Source organism: Idiotropiscis lumnitzeri, chromosome 1 (assembly GCF_059441095.1).
Source record: "Idiotropiscis lumnitzeri isolate Australia: NSW breed Sydney's pygmy pipehorse chromosome 1, RoL_Ilum_1.0, whole genome shotgun sequence".
Lineage (NCBI taxonomy): Eukaryota > Metazoa > Chordata > Actinopteri > Syngnathiformes > Syngnathidae > Idiotropiscis > Idiotropiscis lumnitzeri.
In genome coordinates this window covers 4,005,014-4,029,782 of record NC_142391.1, presented here as the reverse complement: position 1 = coordinate 4,029,782, position 24,769 = coordinate 4,005,014, and the positions used below count along the sequence as shown (strand labels likewise).

At 43.3% G+C, this 24,769-nt stretch overlaps 2 protein-coding genes and 1 gene segment (V, D, J or C); 2 read left to right on the top strand and 1 right to left on the bottom strand.

Moving 5' to 3' along the window:
* Positions 1-457: 457 nt before the first annotated feature.
* On the top strand, positions 458-1,054 carry LOC148342821 (immunoglobulin kappa variable 6-21-like). The segment is given in 2 exon segments: positions 458-604; positions 729-1,054. Coding segments are annotated over 2 exon segments (450 nt in total).
* Positions 1,055-3,089: 2,035 nt separating this feature from the next.
* LOC148342820 (excitatory amino acid transporter 5-like) lies at positions 3,090-13,322 on the top strand. Of its 2 annotated transcripts, XM_088311318.1 has the most exons (12): positions 3,090-3,187; positions 3,312-3,396; positions 5,411-5,490; positions 5,592-5,807; positions 8,520-8,562; positions 8,639-8,852; positions 9,380-9,479; positions 10,159-10,392; positions 10,466-10,660; positions 11,638-11,772; positions 11,858-12,020; positions 12,638-13,322. In XM_088311318.1, the coding sequence occupies exons 3-12, from the start codon at positions 5,447-5,449 to the stop codon at positions 12,782-12,784; spliced, it is 1,491 nt and encodes a 496-aa protein (XP_088167444.1). In that variant the 5' UTR covers positions 3,090-3,187; positions 3,312-3,396; positions 5,411-5,446; the 3' UTR covers positions 12,785-13,322. The 2 variants fall into 2 exon arrangements, with proteins under 2 accessions (XP_088167444.1, XP_088167436.1); XM_088311310.1 differs by lacking the exons at positions 3,090-3,187; positions 3,312-3,396 and adding an exon at positions 3,481-4,113.
* A 1,562-nt stretch (positions 13,323-14,884) lies between these two features.
* Positions 14,885-24,132, bottom strand: LOC148342819 (ELAV-like protein 1). Of its 4 annotated transcripts, none has more exons than XM_088311288.1 (7): positions 23,999-24,132; positions 23,270-23,329; positions 19,693-19,873; positions 19,249-19,352; positions 17,537-17,690; positions 17,236-17,461; positions 14,885-16,257 (listed from the first exon to the last, which is right to left on the bottom strand). In XM_088311288.1, the coding sequence occupies exons 2-7, from the start codon at positions 23,303-23,305 to the stop codon at positions 15,933-15,935; spliced, it is 1,026 nt and encodes a 341-aa protein (XP_088167414.1). In that variant the 5' UTR covers positions 23,306-23,329; positions 23,999-24,132; the 3' UTR covers positions 14,885-15,932. The 4 variants fall into 4 exon arrangements, with proteins under 4 accessions (XP_088167414.1, XP_088167423.1, XP_088167397.1 ...); XM_088311297.1 differs by having other exon boundaries at positions 19,693-19,870; XM_088311271.1 differs by having other exon boundaries at positions 17,236-17,690.
* Positions 24,133-24,769: the final 637 nt, after the last annotated feature.

The window sequence follows — 24,769 nt, the reverse complement described above, 5'->3', positions numbered from 1 at the left end:
TTCCCCCCCCCCCAAAAAAAAATCTATCGAAAGAGATTTTAGTTCTGAAAAAGCACAATTACAGTAAAAATAAATAAATAAATAAACAATTCACACATAAATCAAAACGTATCAGTCTTCAAGACTGCCACTCATTTTAAGTCAAGTATCATGAAAAAAATCCCGTAAACACACCCTCCTCCCCCAAAAAAAAATTTAAAAATGTATTTACATCACGTGGTAAAGCAACAGTTCATAAGCGTCATCTAATGAGGTTGAGACTTCCGCATAAAAAAAATAAAATTAAAAAAAAGGGTTGATATTGCGGATTAAGCATTGAGTAAAAGCCACTAAACATTTTCACGTTTGCTCAGGAAAGTCTTGCAGCCATCGATGCCCTCAGAGAGACGCGGAAGAGTCCAAAAAACAGGAAGTGGTGACGTCTCATTTTTCGCAAGGACAGGTGCACTTCGCAGCTTAATTTGCATGAACTACTACGCTCGGCTGCTCCGCCACTTCTTCAAAAGTTTGCAGGCCTCTTTGTCGCGCAAACTCCACTCAAGACTACAAGTCAGGATGTGGTCGCCCGGACTCGTGCTTGTCCTTTGGGTTCTGCTGATTCCCGGTGAGCCTCATGAAAACCGAATGTCGGCGGCAGAAAATATGAGAATAATGACAATAAAAGTCTCAAAATTAAGCTTTGGTGTTGCTTCACGGAGGTGGTTACGTTCTCATTCATCTCATTTCAGGATTTTCCGCCGAGGATTTTTTGAGGCAGCCGGACAGAATCAAGTCCGTCTCTCTCGGAGGGACGGTGACCATCACCGCCAGGGGGAGTTCAAACATTGGTAGCGAATTCAGTTGGTACCAAGTGAAACCCGGACAGGCTCCCAAAATGCTCATCCACCATGTATCCAATCGCTTCTCCGACACGCCATCTCGATTCAGTGGCACACAGACCGGCGCCAACTACGCTCTGACCATCACTGGTGTCCAGGCGGAAGACGTGGCTGAGTACTACGCTTTTGCCTGGTACAGCAGCGGATGGTTGACACGGTGATTCCGGGGTGTACAAAAAATCTCAGTGGACTCTGAGAGAAGTGAAAGTGGCCTAGCAGAAGGTGGCAAGCGAAAAGCAGAAGCGAGGCTGAATGATAAGCGGCAACAGCGGCAAATGGCAGAATCACTGAAGCAGATCGAATGACAACGCGTCTTCCAACGTGTCCCGAGAATACTTCAGAAACTCCATTTCACGGGGGATCGCATGGCGCCAATGATCCTAAATTTTGGATCAAAATTTAGCTTGGACCTGCAAGTGCAGACTTCAGATGAGCATGACCTCAACTCAGTTCACAACAAGCAGCAGTATGGCAAAAAAAATGAACAATTTAAAAAAAATAAAATAAATAAGAGTTATGCTATTTATCATCATTCCAAATTGAAGTCAAACTAAAGATAAAACAACAAAATTATATGATTAATTTAATTAATTCTTGTGTGCTGAAAACAAATCTGCTAGCTTAATGCTATATAGCATCTATTTTGCTCGTGCTCTCAAACTTTCACAGAAACACATTTAAAACTGTGCAGCAACACATGTAGACAGACAATCTAGCAGTAGTCAGAGTCTTTTTTTTTTTTTTTTTTACCCTCTACGCATAATGACTAATATTAGTGCCGTATTGATGAGCTTAGGGAGGAGTTGAGCTGTTCTCAATCAACACTTTATCCATCCGTCTCGTACTTCCCCCAGATGGCCAAAGCGGACATACCAGACGACCATTCAATTGATGCAGTGTGACAAACTATTTCACTTTTTGTTTTTTGTTTTTAATTTATTTAACTATGACTTTACTGTACAGTACATTATAATAGAGTGCTAAGTTTCCTCAGAAAATATTTTTGGAATGAATGGCAGCTAGAAAAAAAATGGCTGTATTTTTGTGACTATAAGCCGCACATGTATATTAACTATTTTTGTAAAAAAAAAAAAAACACCCAAAAAATTATATACAAGCCGCAGCAATCTATAAGCCGGAGTTTTCTATGTTGAAAAAAATTGGTTATTTACTGCATGATTTTGTACTGTGAATGCACATAAATGGACATTATCAGATTGTTAAAACAGTGCCTTTTAACACGACAACAACTTTGCTAACAGAACACACCCAAGAGAAAAAAAAATTGAGATTGAGATATAATTAATATTTATTTATTCAGCGTTATTTTCCGAACTATAGAGCGCCCCTAGTGGTGGCAAAAAACACAGAAAAGCTGCACCCTAGTATTAAGGGCATGGTTCAAAATCAAGGAAAAAAAGTAGCAGCTTATAGTCCGGAAAATACGATAATGATGTTTCCAGTTATTTCAGTGCAAAAGGTTTTAAGAAACAAGTGTTTGAGGTTTTAAACAAGACGCGGATTTAATATTAATAAACCATTCTGAATTAAACCTAAATCTCAAAGATACCACTGCATTCTCAATCACAGCCAAGCATGAGTGTGCAGCTGTATATGTTTAAGAGGAAAATTCATTTAAAAAAAAAAAAAAAAAAATTAAAATGCAGCATCAGGAGAGCTGATTTGGACAAGAACGTGGACGAAATACATTTGAACGATTTATGAACTGAAGCTGAACATTGTGCGAGGGCGAGAAGGCTTTTTTTTTTTTTTTTTTTAGTGTTACAACAGCCACAGTTGTTACATTGTTCCCAGTGGAGATTACAGGTTATTGGATTGGCGGCGAGTGACGTCGGTGGACATTGTTAAGAGAGGCAAGTTCGGGACGGTCCAGGGGTTAGCGGAGGCGCCGTGACGTGGGGAGGCTTAAGAAGGCACGCTGCAGGGATAATTGGGTTTGGGCAGCTAATGCAACAGTGCGGCTTTTCTGTGGATTTTTCTTTCACCACTAGGGGCGCTCTATAGTTTCAGAAAATACGCTAACTAAATCTTGATTTGTTTTTTTTTCTCTTGGGTCTGTTCGGTTTTAATTAGCAAAGTTGTTGCTGTGTTAAAAGGCACTGTTTTAACAATCTGTTGATGTACCTTTATGTGCAGTCACAGTACAAAAACGTTCTGTACATGCAGTAAAATATTTTTTTCAACAGAAAACTGCATCTTATAGTCTGGTGCGGCTTATATATCCTTTTTTTTTTTTTTTTGTCTCCCCAAAAAGAATTGCTGCCGCTTGTCTACAGTCCAGAAAATAGGTAGATCATTTTTTCTCAATTATTTCAAATCATTACATCCTATGTATTTTTTTTATTACTACATGTTCTAATATTTTACAATACTGTAAAGTGCAATTTACAATTTTTTTTTTGTCTTTTGCAGGGGCTGGAATAGATGAATGCCTTTTGCGTTCATTTTAATGGGGAAACTCATTTGAACGACCAACGTGGGCACAGGACAAATTAAAGCAAGCATTTTACCTACAAGTATTTTGAAATAGCGAGTTACTTTTCAATCAATCTGTAGTTCAAGTCGCTCGGGTAAGAACTCACTGAGGTGAGCCAGCTCACCGGTGTCTTTGTGAATGGAGCAGCTTTGAAGGTTGTAGTGATTTTCTCCTAATAAAGATAAAGATAAAGATGTCCTTTATTAGTCCCACAATGGGGAAATTTGAACCACAATGGGGAAATTTGAATGAGCTATGAATGGAATCAGCACTACCACCGTTTCTTGAGCCCTCTTAAGCGTGAGCCAAGCAAAGGTGGGAGGGGAGTCTTTGTTGGCATGGAAGGGGGATAATCCAATACAGGTAGACTTTACCAGGAAAGAGTCAGGGAACACTTGCACTCTCCGAGATCTGAATGAGCACCTCTAGGCTGAGACCAAAGAGACTGAGGAATCGGACAAGCCGGCTGATCTCGCGGAGTACTCGGTGTACATTACTCGCCACACGACTCGGGTGGCTGGTCTCGCTCAGGGGGTCAGGGCGGGGAGGGCGCCGGGCGTGGGACGCTCGGTCAGGATGGAGCGGTGGAAGAAAATGCTGCCGAAAATGTCACTGAAGTTCAGCGCGTACTTGAAGGAGTACTGCAAGAGAAACGGATTGCTGACGCTGTCCGTTTTCGCCGTGGTGACGGGCTGCGTCCTGGGATTCCTCTTGAGATCGTTGAACCTGTCGACACAGGTACGGACAGACGGATGGATGGATGGGTGTGACAACTTATGTTGGGGTCGCTAGAGACAGAGTCTAGGTGTGCCTGGGCCACATTAAGATTTCCAAAACAAGGGGTTCTAGTGTCCCCAAAAGGTACTCGTCTCAATCTTTATTAATACCAGTCCAGAATTTGAACAGTTCTTCAGAATGTCAGCTAGACTCCTGAGCTCACCCTCTCTCTCACATCCCTGGTACTCTGCCGACTCCTCAGCCAAAAATATTCCATCTCCAGTTTTTCTTGAAAACGCCTGTTCTTGTCGCCAGATTTTGGAAAACTGGGAGACAGGGAATTTTTCCCTGTCGCTGGGTATCACCTCAAAGTTGTCATGATCCTGAGCTATGGTAGCCTATAAGTGATTAATCGCTGTCAAGTAGTAGTAGTTGGACAGAAAGACTAGGTATGACTGGGTCCAACTTAAAGACAGGTGGACATATGGAAAGCAGAACTGCTGGATCCAGAGACCCAAGGTAGGATGAATTGGCGGACGAACCGGACCTAATGTAGGCTGGACAAACCGGGGAAGCATAGGGGCGGGGGTCTTTCAGTCAGAAAGAGGGACGGGTGGATGGTAGTAGTATCGATGGGCACAAAGATGGATGGCTAGCTGGACAAATGATTGGATGGTTGGCTGGACAAACGGGTCAAGAATGGGTAGGAGAGAGAGATTTGGTGGATATACAAAATGGTAGATGGATCGGGGATAAGACTGCCAGACGGACAACTGGTACGACTGATGGATGGATGAATGGACAGACATCCTTTCATACATGGATTAGTAGGGGTATGAACTTATGAATGGGGAGAGAAATTGATCAATGGGTAGATGGATTATTGGGAACTATGACAATTTAGATTAGGGGTGGGCAAACATTTTGATTGGCGGGCCACAATGGGTTCTGACGTTTGACAGAGGGGCGGGACCAGGAGCAGATGGATGGAGTGTTTTGGTAACCATGGGAGAAAAAAAATACATTTAATTTTAAATGAAAATGAACAAAAGCATTACAACAAAATAATTTTTCAAGTTCGGCGGGCCGGATTAAAACGCTTTACGGTCCGCATGTGTCCCCCGGGCCGTAGTTTGCCCACACCTGGTTTAGATGGATGTTGTATGAGTGGATGGATGAACGACAAGCACAGGGATGGTCTAAAAACAGACGAATGGATCGACAGTAAAGTTTAATTTTACCAAGTCTTGATACAAGGATTTGTTTGCCGTTTTAAGTTTCATTTTCAGTGTCTCCCCCCTTCCCCCTCCATCATCAGGCCAAGATCTACTTCTCATTCCCTGGGGAGCTGCTGATGAGGATGCTAAAGATGCTGATTCTGCCTCTCATCACATCCAGGTAGAAACGACTTCAACATTCCCGTGCTAGTCAACAGTCACTGCCAAAACTTCTCATTTTTCGACCCGAGTAACCCCACGCCGACTAATTTGGCCCTCCAGTCTTATGTCGGGTCTGTCAGCCATGGACACAAAGGCGAGCGGTCGGCTGGGTGTCCTGACCATCACTTACTACCTGTGGACCACCTTCATTGCCGTCATTGTGGGCATCGTGCTCGTCCTCATCATCCACCCGGGGACGGGCACGGAGAAGGACAGCCACCATGCCAGCTCGGGGCCCGTTATGACTTCGGCTGATGCCCTGCTGGACCTCATCAGGTAAGCAGCACACATTCACTCGGGAGTCACGACTGTAGTATCTGTGTGTTTGATGTGTGCCTTCAGGAGGTGCCGTTGGACTTGTTCCTTGTGAGTGTTGCCATTTTGAATGTTTGGCCCATTCAATGAAGGTCAGAAAGTGCATCAGGTTTTCCGTGCTCGCTTGCGAGGGCATTGCAGTTTCTTAATTGTTTCATTTTTTAAACACCTCCCTGAATCAAATTTTGGCTCGAAACACAAAAAAAAAAGTGATGTCACTTAAATTGAAAATCTTAAGTAGTAAAAAGTATATGTTAGCGGCACTCATAAGAATGGCTTGGATTCTTATTCTCAGGCACAGTTTTTGTTGCCAAGAAGAGATTACAATCATTTGTGTCCCGCGGTCCACAAAAAAATAAAAAGGAAACAAAGTAAAAAAAAATAGTTTTGGATCGACCATTATTGTTTTTACATTTTGACTGTTTTGAAAATTGGTGTTAGTTTTATTTATTTTATTTCTTAGTTTTTATTTATTTTTTTAAACTGCATAATTTCCATTCAGTTTTTGAATTCAGTTTGAATATTAGTTTCCTTTATAAATGCCGTTTTAAACTACAGATCTCAAACGGCTGTGTACCCCACTTTTTCCGGCAAAAAGTCTTAAAAGTAAAAGTACAATAGCCGTAAGCAACACGTGACTTTGAAGAGTGCAGACAAGCTCATTTCCATTCAGTTTGTATTTCTGTTGTTTAAAATGAGAAAGATGTTTGGCTTTGGATATTTCAGTATTATTAAACGCGGAGTGACCGACTTGAAGAAATGCACTCATTGAGCTTTTCATTTGAAGTGCTGCTGGTCTCATTGGCTTTAGATAAACGAGTGAGTTTCAATGGCCGTTTGCAAAAAATGTGTCAATAGCAAATAGCTGGACACTTTAAAAAAAAAAAAAAAAATTTGAAATGGATGGATGGGTGACGTTATCTCATTTAATCCCAGACATTTTCACTCAAGGAAACTCCCTCAATTCCAGCGTTTTTCTGGAATTAGACTAATTTTGCAAGGCCAACAGAATATTGTGTTCTAATGCTATAAAAAGCTATGACAAAAAAAAAAGAAAAGGCTAAGACGTATAAATACGTCTTTGGGAGGCGGGGACTACATTTTTGAAAACGTATATGTATGTCTTATGGATAAGCATCTCGTGGTTGTCCATGTGTTCCTCGCCTCTCACCCGAAGTCAACTGAGATAGACTCCAACTCAACTGGGATCATAACGAGGACAAGCTCGGTAGAAAATGGATAACGAATACAATACCATGTTCCGACTTGATTTCTTTTAAAGCCCACATTGTCAGCACGATGTGACATATGACACCTTCAGAACATTTACCTCACAGAGGGTGCTGAGTTACTGGGCAAGGCAAACCAGTGTGAACCAATTGCATCCAGTCCCAGATCCAATTTTTACCTCGTTAACTCCCTCCAGCGCAGAGTCAGGATGACAAATCTCCAAGGGATCATTTGGATCCTGTGCACTGACGTAAGAACTCTCTTTAAAAAGCCATTACGAGTCTGCATCCCTTTTCTATCGCACGTCATTCCGCGCTTATTAGAGGGGCATGGGGTGAGCACGAGCATATCGCAGCTGACTTTGGACAAGAGGCGGGGTATGCTCTGGATTGGTTGCCATGTCAATCGCATGTCACGTATGGACAAAATAGCATTTAGTACACCATGTCCTGGTCGTCAGTCCATCGCAAGGCACATATATGCAAAATAACCGTTCACACCCACTGTTAAATCTAGAGACAAGTTAGTCTGCAAAACACCAGCAGAACGCCACGGTGAAAATCCAAGATTCAAACACCGAACGTTTGACTTTGAAATAACAGTGGGTAAAAGAGTTGCAGTGTCACCGGTCGCCTAAGAATAGGAAGCCACTTATTGGTAAGCAGTTAATCCCGCACTCGCTCGGTCTATGCTTGCCATGAGTGTGCTTAAGCGCAGGGCCATTCATGTAAGAGCTCCACGAATACACTCACGCTAAATCTGATTATTTAACAGCGTGGGGTTTGTCTGCCTGCCGCTGGCCAAGCAAACTCTTGACATCAGAGGCCACTTGCGTGCTCGGGTTTGCTGACGCGGGTGGTATAAATCCCTCAGACTTTTGGAGCCTTTTGCAAACACGCCACACTAGGGGGAGTCGTGTATTCCCGATTAACATGAGAAAAGTCCATCTAAAACACCTCAACCGGAATGGACAGTCCGAATCCAAATGGAACTCTATTCCATTTACCAATCCGAATAGACGTCATGTTCAACATACGGTCGAAATGGGAATAACCAGGATGGCCAGAGCCGGGATCAAACCCACAACCTCTGCACTGTGAGGCTGTCGCGCTAACCTGTCGTCCACTGTGCCGCCCGGGTCAGGTGGCGAAAACATGCAGAATTGAAAAACAAAATGTCACTCTTAAACTAACCAGCAGAGGGCGCCGGAACTGCAGGAATGGAAAAGATCTTGAGCGTTTTAACAAATTTGCAATGCAAACGATATTGGCAATTGTAATATCATGATATCCCTGCACGCATGTAGCCCAAAGTCAACTTTTCCCGACTCCAGCTGACCCGTAACTCAACTGAGGTCGAGCGCATTCGAAAATGGATAAATGGGATATATTCATATCATATTTGACTGCAGACCTGAAAATTCCCTTTTTTTGTCTTTTATAGGAACATGATCCCTTCCAATCTAATTGAAGCAACCTTCCAACAGGTAGGAAGATCTATTTAAAAATATCAAAATGAGTGTGAAACATCTTCACCTGAACTCCTGCGTTGTGGTTCCCCAGTACCGAACAGACCTAGTACCCATCGTACAGAGTTCCAACGCGAAAGAGTCACAAGCCAACTACGTCTACGTCATGCCCGACTATCACAATCCTCGCTTGGGCCATCCGGTCTTTCTGGACATCACCCCAGCACCCGACATCAACTACAAGATCGTGCCCAGTACCAGCAAGGGCATGAACGTCCTGGGGATCGTTATCTTCTCGGCCACCATGGGTAAGATGAGTTTTTGAGGGTTCCCCTAAAAATTTCCAGATTTTGAAATTCAAGGGGAAACAGATTACAAAAATAAGACCATGTTCAGGTTTTGCAGTTGTAGAGTATTGCTTGGACCAGGCGTGGGCAAACTATGGCCCGGGGGCCACATGCGGCCTGTTAAACGTTTTAATCCGGCCGGCCAAACTTGAAAAAAATTAAATGAATAGACCTTGTTCATGTTTTATTTTCTAAATACTGTGGTGTGTAAAACACAGATATTTTGTTGTAACGCTTTTGTTCACTTTCATTTAAAATTAAACATATTAGTTTCTCCGATGAGGTGAGGTTACCAAAACACTCCATCCATCTGCTCCTGGTCCGGCCCCTCTGTCAAATTTTAGAACCCATTGTGGCCCACCAATCAAAATGTTTGCTCACCCCTGGCTTGGACTCATGATTTATCGTTAGGTCGGGTGACGTACCAAAGTCAGTGAGCTATGGTTTTGGGGTACTGTAAGTCCAAAGTGTCTCCCGTGTGTTCTCAGGGCTGCTCCTGGGAAAGATGGGCGAACGTGGAGCGCCGCTGGTCAATGTGTGCCAATGCATCAACGAGTGCGTCATGAAGATCATTAACGCGGCCATGTGGTGAGGAACACACTCGCATGCGCGCTCGCTTGAAAAATAAACACCGAGCACGGGCAGATTAGATCTAAAAATAAATAGCACAAAGCAGTTTGGCGGTACCTGAAGTGCACTCACTAAGAGGTGGTAGGAGGGAAGCAATTCACAGGATCAAACCGAAAAACTTCAGGTTGGGAGTGGACCACTGTGCCACGTTGCCTCTGTCAGCAGAAAGGTGTTAAAATTCCTTCCAATTATTCTGTGAAGCTATCCGAAACATTTGACCAAAGTCATACAGTTTAAAGCAGGGGTCCTCATTCCTGTTCCTCGAGGGCCGGTATCCTGCAGGTTTTCCAATTGTCCCAGCTGCAACACAGCTGATTCAAATGAACAGATAATCAGCAAGGTCTACAAAAGTTAGATAACTATCGTTCAGGTGTGTTTTCAGCAGGGAAAGATGGAAAACGGGCAGGACACCGGCCCTCGAGGAACAGGTATGAAGACTCCTGGTTAAAAGGAAATGAAGATAGTAATTAAAAATTCTTCCTCAAAAATACTTTTGTCGTTATTGTTGCATTTAGAAAAAAAAGTGAATTCATTCACTACCAGCCTAGTAAAAAAAAGAAAAAAAAAAAAAAAAAATTGATCTTGGACGTCTTTATCCGTCAATGGCAGTAAATGAGTTGATGATTTTGTCCTGCAGGTATTTTCCCTTTGGCATCGTGTTCCTGGTGGCAGGAAAGATCCTGGACATGCATGATCCGGCCCACCTCGGAGAAAAGCTGGGCATGTACTTCATCACGGTTCTGTCCGGCCTGTTCGTGCACGGCCTCATCTTGCTGCCCCTTTTCTACTTCTTCTTCACGCGCAAGAACCCATTTCCCTTCATCAGGGGCCTTCTGCAAGCTCTTGTCATCGCCTTGGCAACGTCTTCAAGGTGAGCGCAGTGCATGGATGACAACGACCGCCCATCCTGGCATTGACCCGAGCTCCGTTTGGCGTTCTTGCAGCTCGGCCACTTTGCCCATCACCATGAAGTGTCTGCTGGAGAACTGCGGAGTGGACCGTCAGATTGCTCGCTTCGTGCTGCCTGTGGGAGCCACCATCAACATGGACGGAACGGCCTTGTATGAGGCGGTGGCTGCAATTTTCATCGCTCAAGTCAACGAATACGACTTGGACTTTGGACAGCTGGTCACCATTAGGTACACAGGCGATCGTGTATGAAGTCGATAAAAGCGAAATTGGAGTATAAGTACGAGTTTCTTGACAGCAAATAGCTAAATAAATAACTGCGTTTTCCGGACTATGAGGCGCGCCTGCATACAAGCCGTGGGAGCCCTCGCTGGGGGGAAAAACCTGATATACAGAGGACGCACCAGGCTATAAGCCGCAGTTTTCTATGTTGAAAAAAAAATATTTTGACCGACTGCACATATAGGTACATAAACAGATTTTTAAAAAAGTGCATTTTAACACGGCAACAACTTTGCTAAAACAGAACAGACCCACAAGAAAACAATTTTTTAGATTAGCATATTTTTTTAACTATAAAGCGCCCCTAGTAGTGAAAGAAAAATCCACAGAAAAGCCACACCGTTGTATTAGCCACAAGGTTCAAAATTTAGGGAAAAAAGTAGAGGCTGATAGTCCGTCAAATACGGTAATATAAGTTGTAGAATAATACCCGAGGAAGTCTTTTAGGTATTTAACTACCCAAGGTAGTGAAGATAAGCAGCAGAGGTGGGCATTCAGTCAGACTGAGCGACCGGTCCGTCAGTCACTGACGGATGCACGTTTTGCTGACGATTGACAGGACATTTTTTAAAAAACGAGGGACTAGGCACTGATGGAAGTAGATTCAGTCATTAACCGTGTCAGGTAACAAAGACGGAGATCCGTTTTGCTGAATAGTTTTTTTTGGAAGGGGAGGAATGAGGGCTGGGCGGACTGACGGACTACTGATGGACTGATCAACTGATTACAATTCAGTTCGGTTTGAAAATGGATGAACTAATGAATGACAGATGGGTAGCCAGGGTTCTGACAGATGAATGACGGACTGGCAACATTTTGTAAAATGCCCACCTCTGAAAAGGAGATTTCCTGCATCTCAATGTTTTCATGTAGTTGAGTGTCTTTAAAGCATCTCTAACAGAAAACCCGTCATTCTTCCCCTCAGCATAACGGCGACTGCAGCGAGCATCGGCGCAGCCGGCATACCTCAAGCTGGTCTGGTTACTATGGTGATCGTCCTGACCTCGGTGGGGTTACCGCCTGCGGACATCTCTCTGATTGTGGCCATTGATTGGGTTCTGTAAGTCCCGCTGCCATGAAGCAATTTATTGCCGAGATATTTGAAAATTTTATGAAGGTCAATGTCCCCGTCTCGTTTCTCACAGCGATCGTTTCAGGACGATGATTAACGTCCTCGGTGATGCCTTAGCGGCTGGTATCATGGCACACGTATGCAGGAAGGACTTTGAGAAAGCCGCCACTGCTACGGCAGTTACCAAAGATGTTGTCACCCCCACCATTGTAAATAACGGGGGCTCATCAAAAAGGGTAAGGAGAAACTGAGGAACGCAAATAGGCAATATGCCTTTCTTGGTTTTTGTTTGAATACATCTCAAACCTTCAGATCTTTAAACTAATTTTCAATAAAGTGGTCCACACAGAATTGTTTTAACTGATTGATACTGGCGGCACGGTGGTCGACTGGTTAGCACGATGGCCTCACAGAACCGAGGCCGTGGGTTAGATTCCGGCTCCGGCCTCCCTGTGTGGAGTTTGCATGTTCTCCCCGTGCCTGCGCGGGTTTTATCAGGGTACTCCGGTTTCCTCTCACATTCCAAAAACATGCATGGAAGGTTGATTGGACACTCGAAATTGTTGTTCGCCTACGTGTGCCCTGCGATTGGGTGGCAACCAGTTCAGGGTGTTCCCCGCCTACAGCCAAAACAGGTCAGGATAAGCAAGTTGGACATTTGGGATTTATATAGGTAACGTTATGTTTCTGAGGGTGTGGAGAACTCAATGACTTAATATTTCTTAGGGGTAATTTTAAGGATCATAATTGGAGGTTTGAGATTTGGGAAGGATCATAGTGTGGGGGTTTAGAGGTCACGGTTTTGAGTTTTTCCACTACGACCAACAAATGTTTATATGCTTTCTCCCAACAGAGAGATACGGTGATCTCCGTAGGCAACCAGAGCGTGACCCTGTCCGATGCACCCCTGATCGCGCACCGCTGTGATTTTGCATTTGAGGTTGATGGTGACAACGTCCTGGAGAAACCTGTGGCCTGCTACAACCTATGCCAAGTTTGAGATGCTTTCTGAGGACGGACAGTCAGCCTTCCACAGACCACACACTCTCTTCACCGAAGACCAAAGGGAACAATCCTAAACTCAGGATGCAACTTTTCACTTTCTTTGCCAGTGCCAAGATAAAACAAAAACCTTCACTACTTGATGTACACCGTGCTGTATGTCTCGTAATGGATTCCGTCTCGGAGCATCTGCAGCCATTTGGATAATAGTGTCGCGTAAGACTTCTGCAGTAGGCCTGTCCAAATGCCTTAACAAGACCCATCGCACTGAGATGGCAGCAGCTGATTAACAAGTAACTGGCAATTCAGTCACTTGCTCGTATCGGCCAGGGATGGAAACGCCAACCTCTGGGTTGGAAGGCGACCATTTGACCGCAGAGCCACGCCACCCCAACATTATCCATTGAACTTTGAGTTTAGATAGCAAGAATAGAAAGTATTTACAGGAGTCGCATGAGATGGTCAACTGTCTTTTTATACCAATGGGTGTTTTTTTTTTGTGCTTATGTTTTCCAATTAAAAGTTGGTTCACTCCACCGGTCTTATTTTCTTGCAGCAGAAGTAGGCCATTTTGCAGAATATGCCCACTTTCACCATGACAGAAAATAGGGGAATTTTTTTTCATGCTTGCTAATCTTGTATTAAATACATCTGCTTTCATAAAGCACTACAAAAATTTGAGACTGTTTACAGCTGAAATGAGAGAATTGTCAATTTCTAACTTAGCGAATTTTTACGGCCAAAAGACACGCAAGGGCGCAGCACCAGTTGAGGGTGCTAAGTCTGTATCTAATACATACTACGAGGTGCATGCTAACTCGCGCATGCTAGCACTCATGCTAATAAAGGATCGCTGTCAGTACCTCAAACCAATGAGAGATGTCATGGCAACACAGCTAAACGACGTCATACAAGCAAAATAAAACAAATAAAATTATCACTAAACAAATGTTCGATTATCAAAATTGCAGTCAATTTGATGATCGGTTGCTTGTTGATTAATCAATTAATTGTGCCATCTCTAATCACTACAGTAATCATTTGAAGAAAAATAAAATAACGAAATGGTCGGCATAAATTATTGCTCCCAGAAAAATGCCTTTGTTTTTAACAGCGTTTTGAATCATCACAAGGGGGATTTACAACGGAGTCAGTTTTTATTCATGACAGCAGCAACCTGAACGAGTATGAAAGTCAGAACGCACCAGTCTCACGAATGTACACCAACGGAAACCGGCACATCAAACAACTTTCATCCTCATCACATTTTCAAGATCGTTATTGTACTTTTATACCGTTACACTTATGACATACATATACTTGCTTCCTCTCCGAAAACACACAAGCCATTCCTTCATTTAAAATACATTATTTTTATTGACATAATCAAATGTTAAGACGCCAGGGGTTAAGATCAGCACAAGTTCTCCATGGGAAAAAAAATGCATTAATTAATAAATACCGTGTGCAGATTTCCCAAACCCCTCGTGCTCTTATAAATTAAGGCTGAAAGCAGCGTCGCCACCCCACTCACTCACCTGTTTGAGGAACCAAAACACAAAGCAGTGGCAGCTGTCAGTAAAAAGAACATTTAGATAAAGTCCAACACAAGACAGGTCTTACCTGCTTTGAGCAAGTCATGACATATAATCACACATTTCAAAGACAAAAAAAATCTGATTTTTAAAGACACGTGGCAATGCAGGAATTGGAGTGGTGGGGAATCTACAGCCCAATTGATTGAAAAAGTAAACCTCAAAGGAAGCATTTTGAAAGGCACGGGAAAATCACTCCTAATACAAATTTGTTTGAACGGTGTATCACTTGCACAAATTTATTAGGAGCTATGACGAACTTAAGCGTTTAAATTGGCCCGAACCAATCATTGCAAATGACGACTGCCAGTTATAACCTGACAGCCAATGGAAAGCAATTCACATTGAAATGTCATCCAAAACATGTTTTATCCATGTCTTATAATAAGCAGGAAGTAGCACAACATAGCTTCGCAACTAAATTTAATTATTTCCCCGTAATCGCTATTTTCTATAATTAAAAGAATTTGTCTCAACGGAATGCGAATCAGACAAACGATGGATGGACGCTTTCATTACATATTTTAATCAGGCCAATTTGAAGAAAAAAATGAAACTGGCATAATAGAAAATAAAAAAAACAAACAAAGCAAAGGTTTCACAAAACAAAAGTAAATTTAATGGTTTGAGTTGAAAAGGGAAACAAACAAAAAAAAAGTGTAATAATCAACAAAAGGCCATTTGTTTCACTCCAAACTTGAGATGAGCACTTGTTAAAACAAAATGAAAACCAAACAAAACCTGCCTCTGCTAAAAACAACAAAAATGTTTGCTTTTGTTCTGATTCAACAACAACAATGAAAAAAAAAAAAGTGATGCTGCGTTCAGTCCGTCTGATAAAACTCTTTCGTACCTCTGTCCAACGTGGGAGTGGGTGAAAAAAAAAAAAAAGTCTAAAAAGAAAGCCACAGTTTGAATAATTGACTCATTTGTTGCCTGCATTTGGTCCATCACATTTCCCTCCTCAACATCACCCTTTTTCATACAAATAAAAACAACGAATAAAAAGACACTCCGATCTGCGGGGCAGGCAAGCTTGTTGATTCACATCAAGAATTAAAGATGATGTTAAGTGAAACCAAATTAGAAGTGCTTTGCTCTCACATTTGCGTCCACTGGATGATCATAATTTAAGGCCTCTATGTCTACTTGTGAGAATAATGCGAGACTGTGGGCTGCTTCTCCCTGAAGAAAAAGCGCAGAGCAAAACACGGCTGCAAATATGAACGAGGCAAAATTATACATTGGGAAGTTACGTCAAAAACATAATCCCCCCCCCCACCTCGACTATTGCGATATGTTCTGTTTTTCTGTATTGCTACTTTGTGTGTGCGCACTCTGTTTAAGTAGCAGTTGTTTGAAGGTTTTGAATTACTGTAACAATGACATTTAAGTCTCATGCTCCAGGAAAAAAGTGAAAAAAAACCCCAACAACGGGCGACATGGGTAAGTTCCGAGACACTTTTTCAAACGCAAGGTGCAGTGTTGACCAGACTTCTCGACGCTCCGCACTATCCCACACCCCCCCGACCCCAGTTTGACCTCTCGCATCTACTTGTGACCCTTGCTGGTCTTGAAGGACACCTGCAGGGTCTTGTCGCCCAGCCGGTAGCCGTTTAAGCTGGCGATGGCCATGGCCGCCTCCTCATAGTTGGTCATGGTGACAAAGCCGAAGCCCTTGCACTTGTTGGTGTTGAAGTCGCGGATCACCTTGACGTTGGTGACGGCGCCAAAGGGGCCAAACATCTGCCAGAGGACGCTCTCGTCGGCGTCCTGGCCGAGGTTGTAGATGAAGATGCACCAGCCCGAGGCCGCGTTGCCCTGCACGCCCACGCCGCCCATGCTGCCCATGTGGTCCACACCCATTGGCGAGAATCTGAAGAGGGCCGCCAGGCACAAAGCATGACTGACGCGCTTCGGGGGGCACTCGTTAAGCAGGCCTTTCTCTTGCTCTAATTGAATACTTCATATTTTATTTCCGTAAACTAATTCAGAATAAGCAGTAGTTGGACAAAGGAAATCTTTTTTTTACCCCGTCATTGAAAATATGAGGGAAATCAAGTCAGATTTTTCTTGATAATAATTTGTTCCATGCATTAGTCGAAACAAAGTAGCGCATTTTGCCACTTACTGTGAGCAAGTGAGCAACTGTGATGTCATTTTCGGTCGAGAGCAAGGCGTATGCTACTGCCGCATGCATGTGGGTCTACATGAACAAATTCACGTACTTGTGGTTCTTTTGGGGGAACATATCTTTCGTCACTCACCATCTTTTAGCAGCCATAGGAAATTACAAAACTTTTTGGGACATCAATCCGATTTTCATGGCAGAGTTTAATGTCCATCCCGGAACAGCCCGGTTAAAGCTGCACTCGGCAGGATTTTGCCTCAAGACATCTTGCAATAGCGTTTTCATTTGACCGTTTATGACTTGCATACTTTAGCAGATTAATCCTTAAGATGTTCACAGCAAGTATCCTTGCAAACTTCTGGAAAATAATTTTCAGACTGGAATCGGGATTGAATTTCCCGCGCTTTCTGTTGCTATGACATCATGCACGGTCTCGTCGTCATCTCTCAAATTCAAGAACCGAAATTTCAGCAAGTGAGAGTTCCAAGATCGCTAAATTGCTTTCTTTCTACTCCAAAGGTTAGAACTGATAATATTGTCATTTAGAACGTGCGTCGGGCATGCGAAGAAAGGAGTGTAATGTAATCTTTCGGCCACAGGTGGCAGTACCGATCACATACGCCAAATCCTGCCGAGTGCCGCTTTAGCTTTTATCAAAAATATAAGGGAGGAGAATGTTCCTGGTTTTCTTACGTGAGCTAGATCCAGACACCGATTGCTTACCTGAACCGCTGCGCTTGGTGGTGCATCGGCCCGGCGAAGCGTCTGGACTGGTTGTGGTAGAGCTGAGAGATGATCTGCGTGTTCTTCATCATATTGGGGTCAGCGGCGAAGCGCACGGAAATAGGCTCGGCGGCGCCGGGCGGCTTTTGGCCATTGATGTTTTTCGCCGCTTCCTCAGCCTCGGAGCGCTTGTCGAAGCGGATGAAGGCCTTGCCGCGCGACATGCCTGCATTCCAGGAGGACAAACAGGTGAGTGACGGAGCAAGCGAGCGGCGATCATGTTTAAACATCGCCGTCTTACCTGTGGACTGGTCGACGAGCACGCGGGAGTTTATGATGCGGCCGTAGCGCGAGAACATTTCCTCCACGTCCTTCTGCATCATGGACTTGGGCAGACTGGTGATGTAGAGGTTGGCGTCCTTGATGGTGTCAGAGCTGGGCCGCGCATACGACACCTGCGACAGGAGGCAAACCGTCACACAATGAAAAGTGACGTCAACCCACGAGGGCGCTTTTCAGTCTTTCATACACACACGCGGATCTATGATCAAATACTATTTGCAAAAGTGCTTTCAAGGGGGACATATGGAAAATACTTCATCTCAGTCGATTGTAGACATTGTTGCGTGTCACAAGTGCCTGTCCAAAATCAAGTGTTAAACAAGCAAGTAAATCTTTAGTGAGCAGCCCATTTGTCGAGTGCCGTCCTGTACTTCTGCCTGCCGACACACAAATCAGGTTTCTCAGAGCTGCTGACATACAACGGCCACGGGGCTACACTGTCTGAACACCACAATAAAGCCAAAAATTAAACAGAGCTGCACCGTTTATTTGTATTTATTTTTTTAATCATGCGCCACATGCACAGATCTGCACACAACTAGAAGTGTGTGAGGTGTTGGCTACGAATGAGATTTGTTTTCTTTTTTTAAAGTTGGAAACAATGTCACGGATGCCACAAAAATATTTTAGGGGTGTAATTTGAAATGACTTTTTCTCACGGTTACCATGCCGTCATAATCTAATTTCGGCCTATGTCTATAACCAATCTGTCTAGCTTGCACCGGTATGTCATTATGTCCTTTCCTCAAAATGAAATCGGAATTCACTTGGATGGAATGTCAACTGGTAAACGCTCATTTTAAATCACTGCTCTCCATTGTATCGCTACAAACATAAACACACACAAGGATCAGTCACATGATGTCCGGAAGGCCATTGTCTTTACTGGCTCTTTTTCTACGCATTCTGGACTTCGCACCCACAGGCCACTCAATGAGCTGCAATCGCCTAAACCTCTCTGTGAGAACTATCGTGTAAGGCAGGGGTGGGCAAACGTTTTGATTGGCGGGGTACAAGAGGTTCTAAAATTTGACAGAGGGGCCGGACCAGTAGCAGATGGATGGAGTGTTTTGCTAACCTCATCTCATGGGAGAAAATAAATACATTTAATTTTAAATGCAACTGAACAAAAGCATTACAACGATATATACGTCTTTGTAAAACCACAGTATTTTGAAAATAAAACCAGATTTATTCATTTAATTTCTTCCAAGTTTGGCGGGCCGGCTTAAAACGTTTAACGGGCCACATGTGGCCCCCGGGCCGTAGTTTGCCCACACCTGCTGTAAGGTGTCTCACTATAGTGTTTTTTTGGGCGAGGAGGGGTGAGAAAAGCAGGTCAGATAAATTTTCAGACACTCTTTAAAAGCTGTACGGTTGGGGGGGAAAGTGCCTCTCTTTTATTTTGTGACCTTCAAAAAAAAAAAAATTTAATCCTCAATTTTTGTTGGAATTTTTTTTTTTAATACAGAGCAGTAGTGTGTCGTGCAGTGTTTTAGAGTAAACTATTTCTTTGATGATGAATCAAACTGCGGCAACCAGTGAGCCATTGTAAATGGCGCCACTACCCGCATTTACTCGCTAGTTAGCGGAGAGCACAGGTGTGTTACATGACAAGACAACGGTGGCATCGTTTGACAAATAGTAGAACACCTGATATGTGCACGTTACCTTGATAGTTTTGGAATGTAGCCTTAGTCCATTCAGTGATTCGATTGCTCTTTCTGCATCACTAGGGTTAACATAGTTAACAAATCCATACCCTAAACTGTGGCCTAGAGAAAAAAAAAAAAAGGAAAACAATAAAATAAAACAAACAAAAAAATGTGTAAAGTTAGTCGCTAGTCTAAACAAACAAACAAACAACCAAACAAACAAACAAAATGTTCACAGATCATCAGGGGCCGTTAGAATAAATCAAACTAAGCTGTGGAAAAATCTAAAAAATAAATAAATAAAAAAAATAAATAAAATCAGCAAGTCCCTAAAATTGATGAGCAAAAGTGAAGATTTATGTTTCCCCAAGAAGGGGTCAAACCCCCGCGGGGTTTTCTGCACTGGTAGCTCGCCAGTGTTGAGGCTCCCACCCCCAGCCCCGAGAGCGGCCTGGCGTACCTCCGACCTTATCCCGAATCAGCTTGGCCGACTCCACCTCGCCGACGCTGCTGAAGAGGTTGCGCAGGTCGTCCTGCGACATGCCCTGCGGCAGGTAGTTGACGATCAAGTTGGTCTTGGCGTTCTTTGCGTCCTCGCCTGGCATGTCGTAGCCGTTGGACATATTGTATGCCTCCTGCTGCTTGAAAGCGGGCGCACAAAAGGGGGGGTGGTTAGGCGAACAAGTGTTTCCAAACCTTTCGCGACCCGAGGCATACTTTTTAAATGATAAAAATCTCACAGCACACAAACAAAATGTCTGCAAACATTTTTTTCTGACATTCTTGTTCGGTGATACTTAAATCTGAGGTGTCCCGATTCAATATGATATCAGTCTGGAAAAAGAACAAAAAATATAATAAACAAGTATTGGACTATATCAGCCTGCGTCCAATAAAATCTCTCTTTTAACCAGCAGCGCTCGGCCGGATCCAGCATGCAGAGCCCACAAGAGTAGTATGTGCTCAGGCGCTGACAACGTAGCAAAAAGTAGGAGTGAGGTAAGCCCGGTTCCTCCGTGCTCCCGGCATAAGAGGATCTACTCCTACATTTCAACCATCCATTATCTGAGCCTCTTCTCCTCATGAGGGTGGCGGGCGTGTTGGAGCCGATCCCAGCTTTCTTCGGGCAGTAGGCGGGGTACACCCTGAACGGGTTGCCAGCCAATCGCAGGGCATACAAAGACAAACAAGCACTCACGCTCAAAATCACACCTAGAGACAATTCAGGGTGTCCAATCAACCTGCCACGCATGGTTTTGGAATGAGGGAGGAAACCGCAGTACCCGGAGAAAACCCACACAGGCACGGCGAGAAAATGCTAACTCCACAAGGAAAGACCAGAGCCGGAATCGAACCATTGCAACTCTGAACTGTGAGGCTGATGTGCGAATCAGTCAACCACCGTGTTGCCTACTCTAAAAATTTCATACTACCCCAAGAAGGGGAAAAAAAAAAAACAACTTATGAGCTGAGATGATATCGGATCGATGTCGGCCAACACTCAGAATTCTGCAACATCAGTATTGTATGGGAACTGAAAAAGTGTTATCGGGACACCCCTCACTAAAATAATGATGCCTAAAAAAATTTCCTACATCATACTCAATCTTCTCGAGACACACCAACCTTTTTGATAGTTTCCGCCAGGCGCAAGCAAAATGTACTCTTTATCGGGTAACAACACTCATTGAAGGGCCAGTATTTGAGGAGATAATCATTGTTGAAGGCAAACTCTCACTGCATCTGCACACTGAGCAGATTTTGGTGAACAGATCAGCTGTTGGCTGACACAATCAGCAAGACAAGACAAGCCGTCACCAGGACGGACAGAGGCCCATTCAGATGGAAGAAGGCTCGCAATTGTGCATTCTGGTGGGAAGGAAGCTGGAGGCCAGCGACTTGACCGTTACGCTCCTTACCAGTGATGCTGATGTGCATATTTTTGCTGATATTTGAGATTAATACGCGTCAATTCAACTTCACCCCCCCACTCTCGTCGCAAACTCAAGATAAAGAATCTTGAGCGATACAGTAAGAGTGGTGCCTTAAGATATGCGTGGTCACACACACAAGTCTGTGTGACCTCAATGCTAACATACAATGGGAGATTCTAAAGGTGCACGGTAGTGATAGACCACTAATCGGCCGTGCCGATTATCGGTGCCGATATTTGGTATGCTGCCGATTATCGGCATCTGACTTTTTTTTTTTTTTAACTTGCAAGGCTGATAAATTAAAAGCTGGTATATTTTTGTTCGCTGCAGCAAACTTCTCACTCTCTGCTGTGCTGGTGACCCTGCCTGCAGAAGCAGATTTACCAACCCACAGCACCATCTGATTGGTTCCTTGTAGCAGCCAATCAGCAGAAAGCTGCCAGTTTGTTTTCATTGAACTAGAAAACACGCAACTGGGCCTAAGAGCTCCGTGTGCTTTTTGTTCGACTTTTAAAACTAAGATGTCCATTTCCTAAGCTCTAAGAAGGCTTTAACATGTAAATTACTAAAGTTGTTTCACAAACATGTGGTTAAAGGAATTTAAACTAGGTCAAGTTTTGGAGTTTTTATTCATTTTAATTTTGGCCCCCTAGTTATCATTTTTTCCAACAAATGAATATTGGCTTCAAATATCGGTCATCAGCCTCCATGACTTTTAATAATCAGTATCGGCCCTGAAAAAAGCATATCACTAGTGCACGGGCGAAAAGTATGCGCCAGTATAGTTACCCTGTAAATAATGGACATCTGAACACGAACAGCAACACAATTAGACAATATTCAAGGACATGTGCAAAGATTTTGTGATATTACTGCTGCACTGAGAAGCCGTCAATGTGTGTACTTTACTGCCCCCAGGTGGCCAAGGAACAAACCAATGGAGGAGGTGTAACAAAATCTGTTGGATTCTATTTAACTGTCGTTTGTTTGTTTGTTTTAGTTTAATACTCTGGATTGATGTTTTAATCATGACCAATTTTCTCCACCTGCACATTACCACCCGTTTTTTGGTCATTTTTTATCTCCTAACTTATTAATGGAATTGCGCTTTATTTCAAGAATGATTCAACTCATCTCATCACAACACTATATTTACGACTAGTGTAGAATGATGTATCAACACATCGGACTAAAAAAACAGCTAATAGGAATGCAGAGGTTATTTGCAGAAGTTGTGAAGCGGGGATATTTCTGGAACCCCGCCCCCCCCCAAAAAAATTTAGCTAACCATTCATATGGTGAGGTGCATCAATTATTAGCAGATTTTTTTTTTGCTCATGATGTGGGGGTTGGGCTGCTAAGCCCCGCAAAAAAGTGAGTTCACCTTAGGGCTCCTGCACAGTGACCATTGCGGACGACCCCGACCGACTAAACTCAGGCGCAGTGTGCGTGGTTCGGCAATTAAACTTTCGGCCTTTGGTTTGTTGGGGGGGATTCAAAATTGGAATCACAGTTGCACAAAGTGGCAAAGTCTTAAATTACAGCCAATCAAAACGCATACATTTCATACATCAAAAAATAATATCTGGGTTTTAAGCGAGAGGGACCAAACCAGGCTGGTCCAAGCAATGAAAATACAGAATAAATAGCACACACACGCTCTTCTCCACAACAATATTTTAGCATGTATAAAATTCATATGTACCTGTGTATAAAATAGCAAAGCTTGCAGTAAAAATGTAAGCAAAGAGGTACATACAGCACTGGTTATATTAAAGTGGATGACAGCGAGCTCCTCCTTTTCAAAATATCACAATTTTTGTCTGAGTTCTCACCCATGTCCTTTTTCTGTAACATCAGTCTTCCTTGACTCAAATGCTGCTTATAAATTAAAAATGGTGATACTCAGAACTCGATTCAGCCTTGCTTTGCGACGGTGCGGTCCAAGTCGGGTTCAGACGAATAGCGCAATGTGCGGCAGCCCTTACAAAACTTCACTTATCATAACCTTCTCCTACGTGGTACTAAGGTGTTAATGGGGTGCTATTTTAAAAAAAAAAATTATCATTAGAGCTATACTTTGTAGTGAGCAAAACAACTTACATCCACGAACTGAATGTGTCCTCTACGAACTGCCATGAAGACACTTCACCGCTGCAGAAGCTGAATCAGGGGGTGGAATGTCACTGTTATTTTAATTTTTATTTATTTAGGTAAGACATTGGAATCCACGATTTAAAAAAAAATCATATTCCCAAACCGATTCAACGCAAAACTGGATGTAAAAATTCAATTTTTAATATAGCATGCACTCCAAAATGGCTAGCACAATTTAACCCACCTCTAACGGCAAATTTGGAGTGCAGTATGTCAAATCGAAGAGCCGAAATACAAGTAATCTGTGAAATTCTTCAAGAAGAAAAGAAAATCACGATTATTTTCACCGAAAATGAGCGCGGCGTGTGAGAGCTACCCGATAGCATTAGCAACAGCGCTAGCCAACGTTGTTTCAGGCTTAACATGGACGAAAAAGAAAACCACACAAACACACACTTTGCAACGCTTCCAGTGCGTTACAAAGTCGCTTAACGTATCAAACGACGTTTCCCTTGCGCGAGTGGCTCGCTGTCTCAAAGCACCGGGTCTCCATTTTCGTATGCGACGCATCGCTCCACTCCCGCCCGTACTCAAAACCATAGCAGCCTGCTACAAGGCCTCAAAACCGGGCGTTAGCCTTAGCCCAGTTACCGCAGCCCTCCAAGGCCACGACGGTCCACTACGTTAACAAGATTAAAACAGCCACTGTGCATTGGTAAACATTTAAAACCTTACCAGCTTTTTAAACAGGGGCGGTAGGTGGTTCTGCTTAATTAAACAGCAAGCCGTTTTTTGCCCCTGTACGCCGATCACCGTCCCCTTCCCTCCAGCCAGGGAGTTTCTCAAGGAGCGTCGTGGGTGAGTGACGGGGAAACCACGCCCACTCGAGACACCTCTGGCAAACGTTTTTTTGTTTGTTTGTATGTAAATAAACTTTATTGTATGTTATTAACGGACAGTACAAGTTGTACTGTACAACATTATTAAACATTTACATGCACCATTTTGAACATTGCATCTGTTTATCAGGGACGCAGAAAAGGGGGGTAATGAGAAAGATTCTAAGGGCCCATGATCGACAGGAGCACAAATTATAAAATTAAAATCCTGACAAAAATATGACACTCGGTAATAAACGTACAATTAGCCATATATTTAATTTACAATGTGTTGGTGCCAATGCATTTGTGGTATTTGTTTAGGTTTGTTTAGGAAACTTTTTCAATGACCCCTCCCTCTCCATTTACGTCCAATGGTTCAGTCCACCATGCAGCGACTGACAGCTATTCTCGAAGTCCGGTGTCTTTTTTTTTAAGCCGTAAATGTACTTCATTATTTTTTAATTGTTCTTATTTGGTAACTCAAAACATACAAATGTAACAAACAGGGGTGACAAACACGCAGTCAAAATCTAATACATAATTGTAATCATAACGCGTGACGTCATCAGAAGACGCGAAGGCTACCGAAGGACCCCGTCCATATCTAGCAACCCGTTCCTATCTA

Bases quoted from the DNA above. Each gene is read 5' to 3' on its own strand.
- LOC148342819 (XM_088311271.1), bottom strand. From the start codon at position 23,305: ATGGCAGTTCGTAGAGGACACATTCAGTTCGTGGAT. The intron at 19,353-19,692 runs GTACGCCAGGCC...TTTTTTCTCTAG, and splicing joins GATTCGGGATAAGGTCGGAG to GCCACAGTTTAGGGTATGGA. The intron at 17,691-19,248 runs GTAACGTGCACA...CTCCTGTCGCAG, and splicing joins TACATTCCAAAACTATCAAG to GTGTCGTATGCGCGGCCCAG.
- LOC148342820 (XM_088311310.1), top strand. From the start codon at position 3,952: ATGGAGCGGTGGAAGAAAATGCTGCCGAAAATGTCACTGAAGTTCAGC. The intron at 9,480-10,158 runs GTGAGGAACACA...TTTGTCCTGCAG, and splicing joins ATCATTAACGCGGCCATGTG to GTATTTTCCCTTTGGCATCG. The intron at 12,021-12,637 runs GTAAGGAGAAAC...TTCTCCCAACAG, and splicing joins ACGGGGGCTCATCAAAAAGG to AGAGATACGGTGATCTCCGT.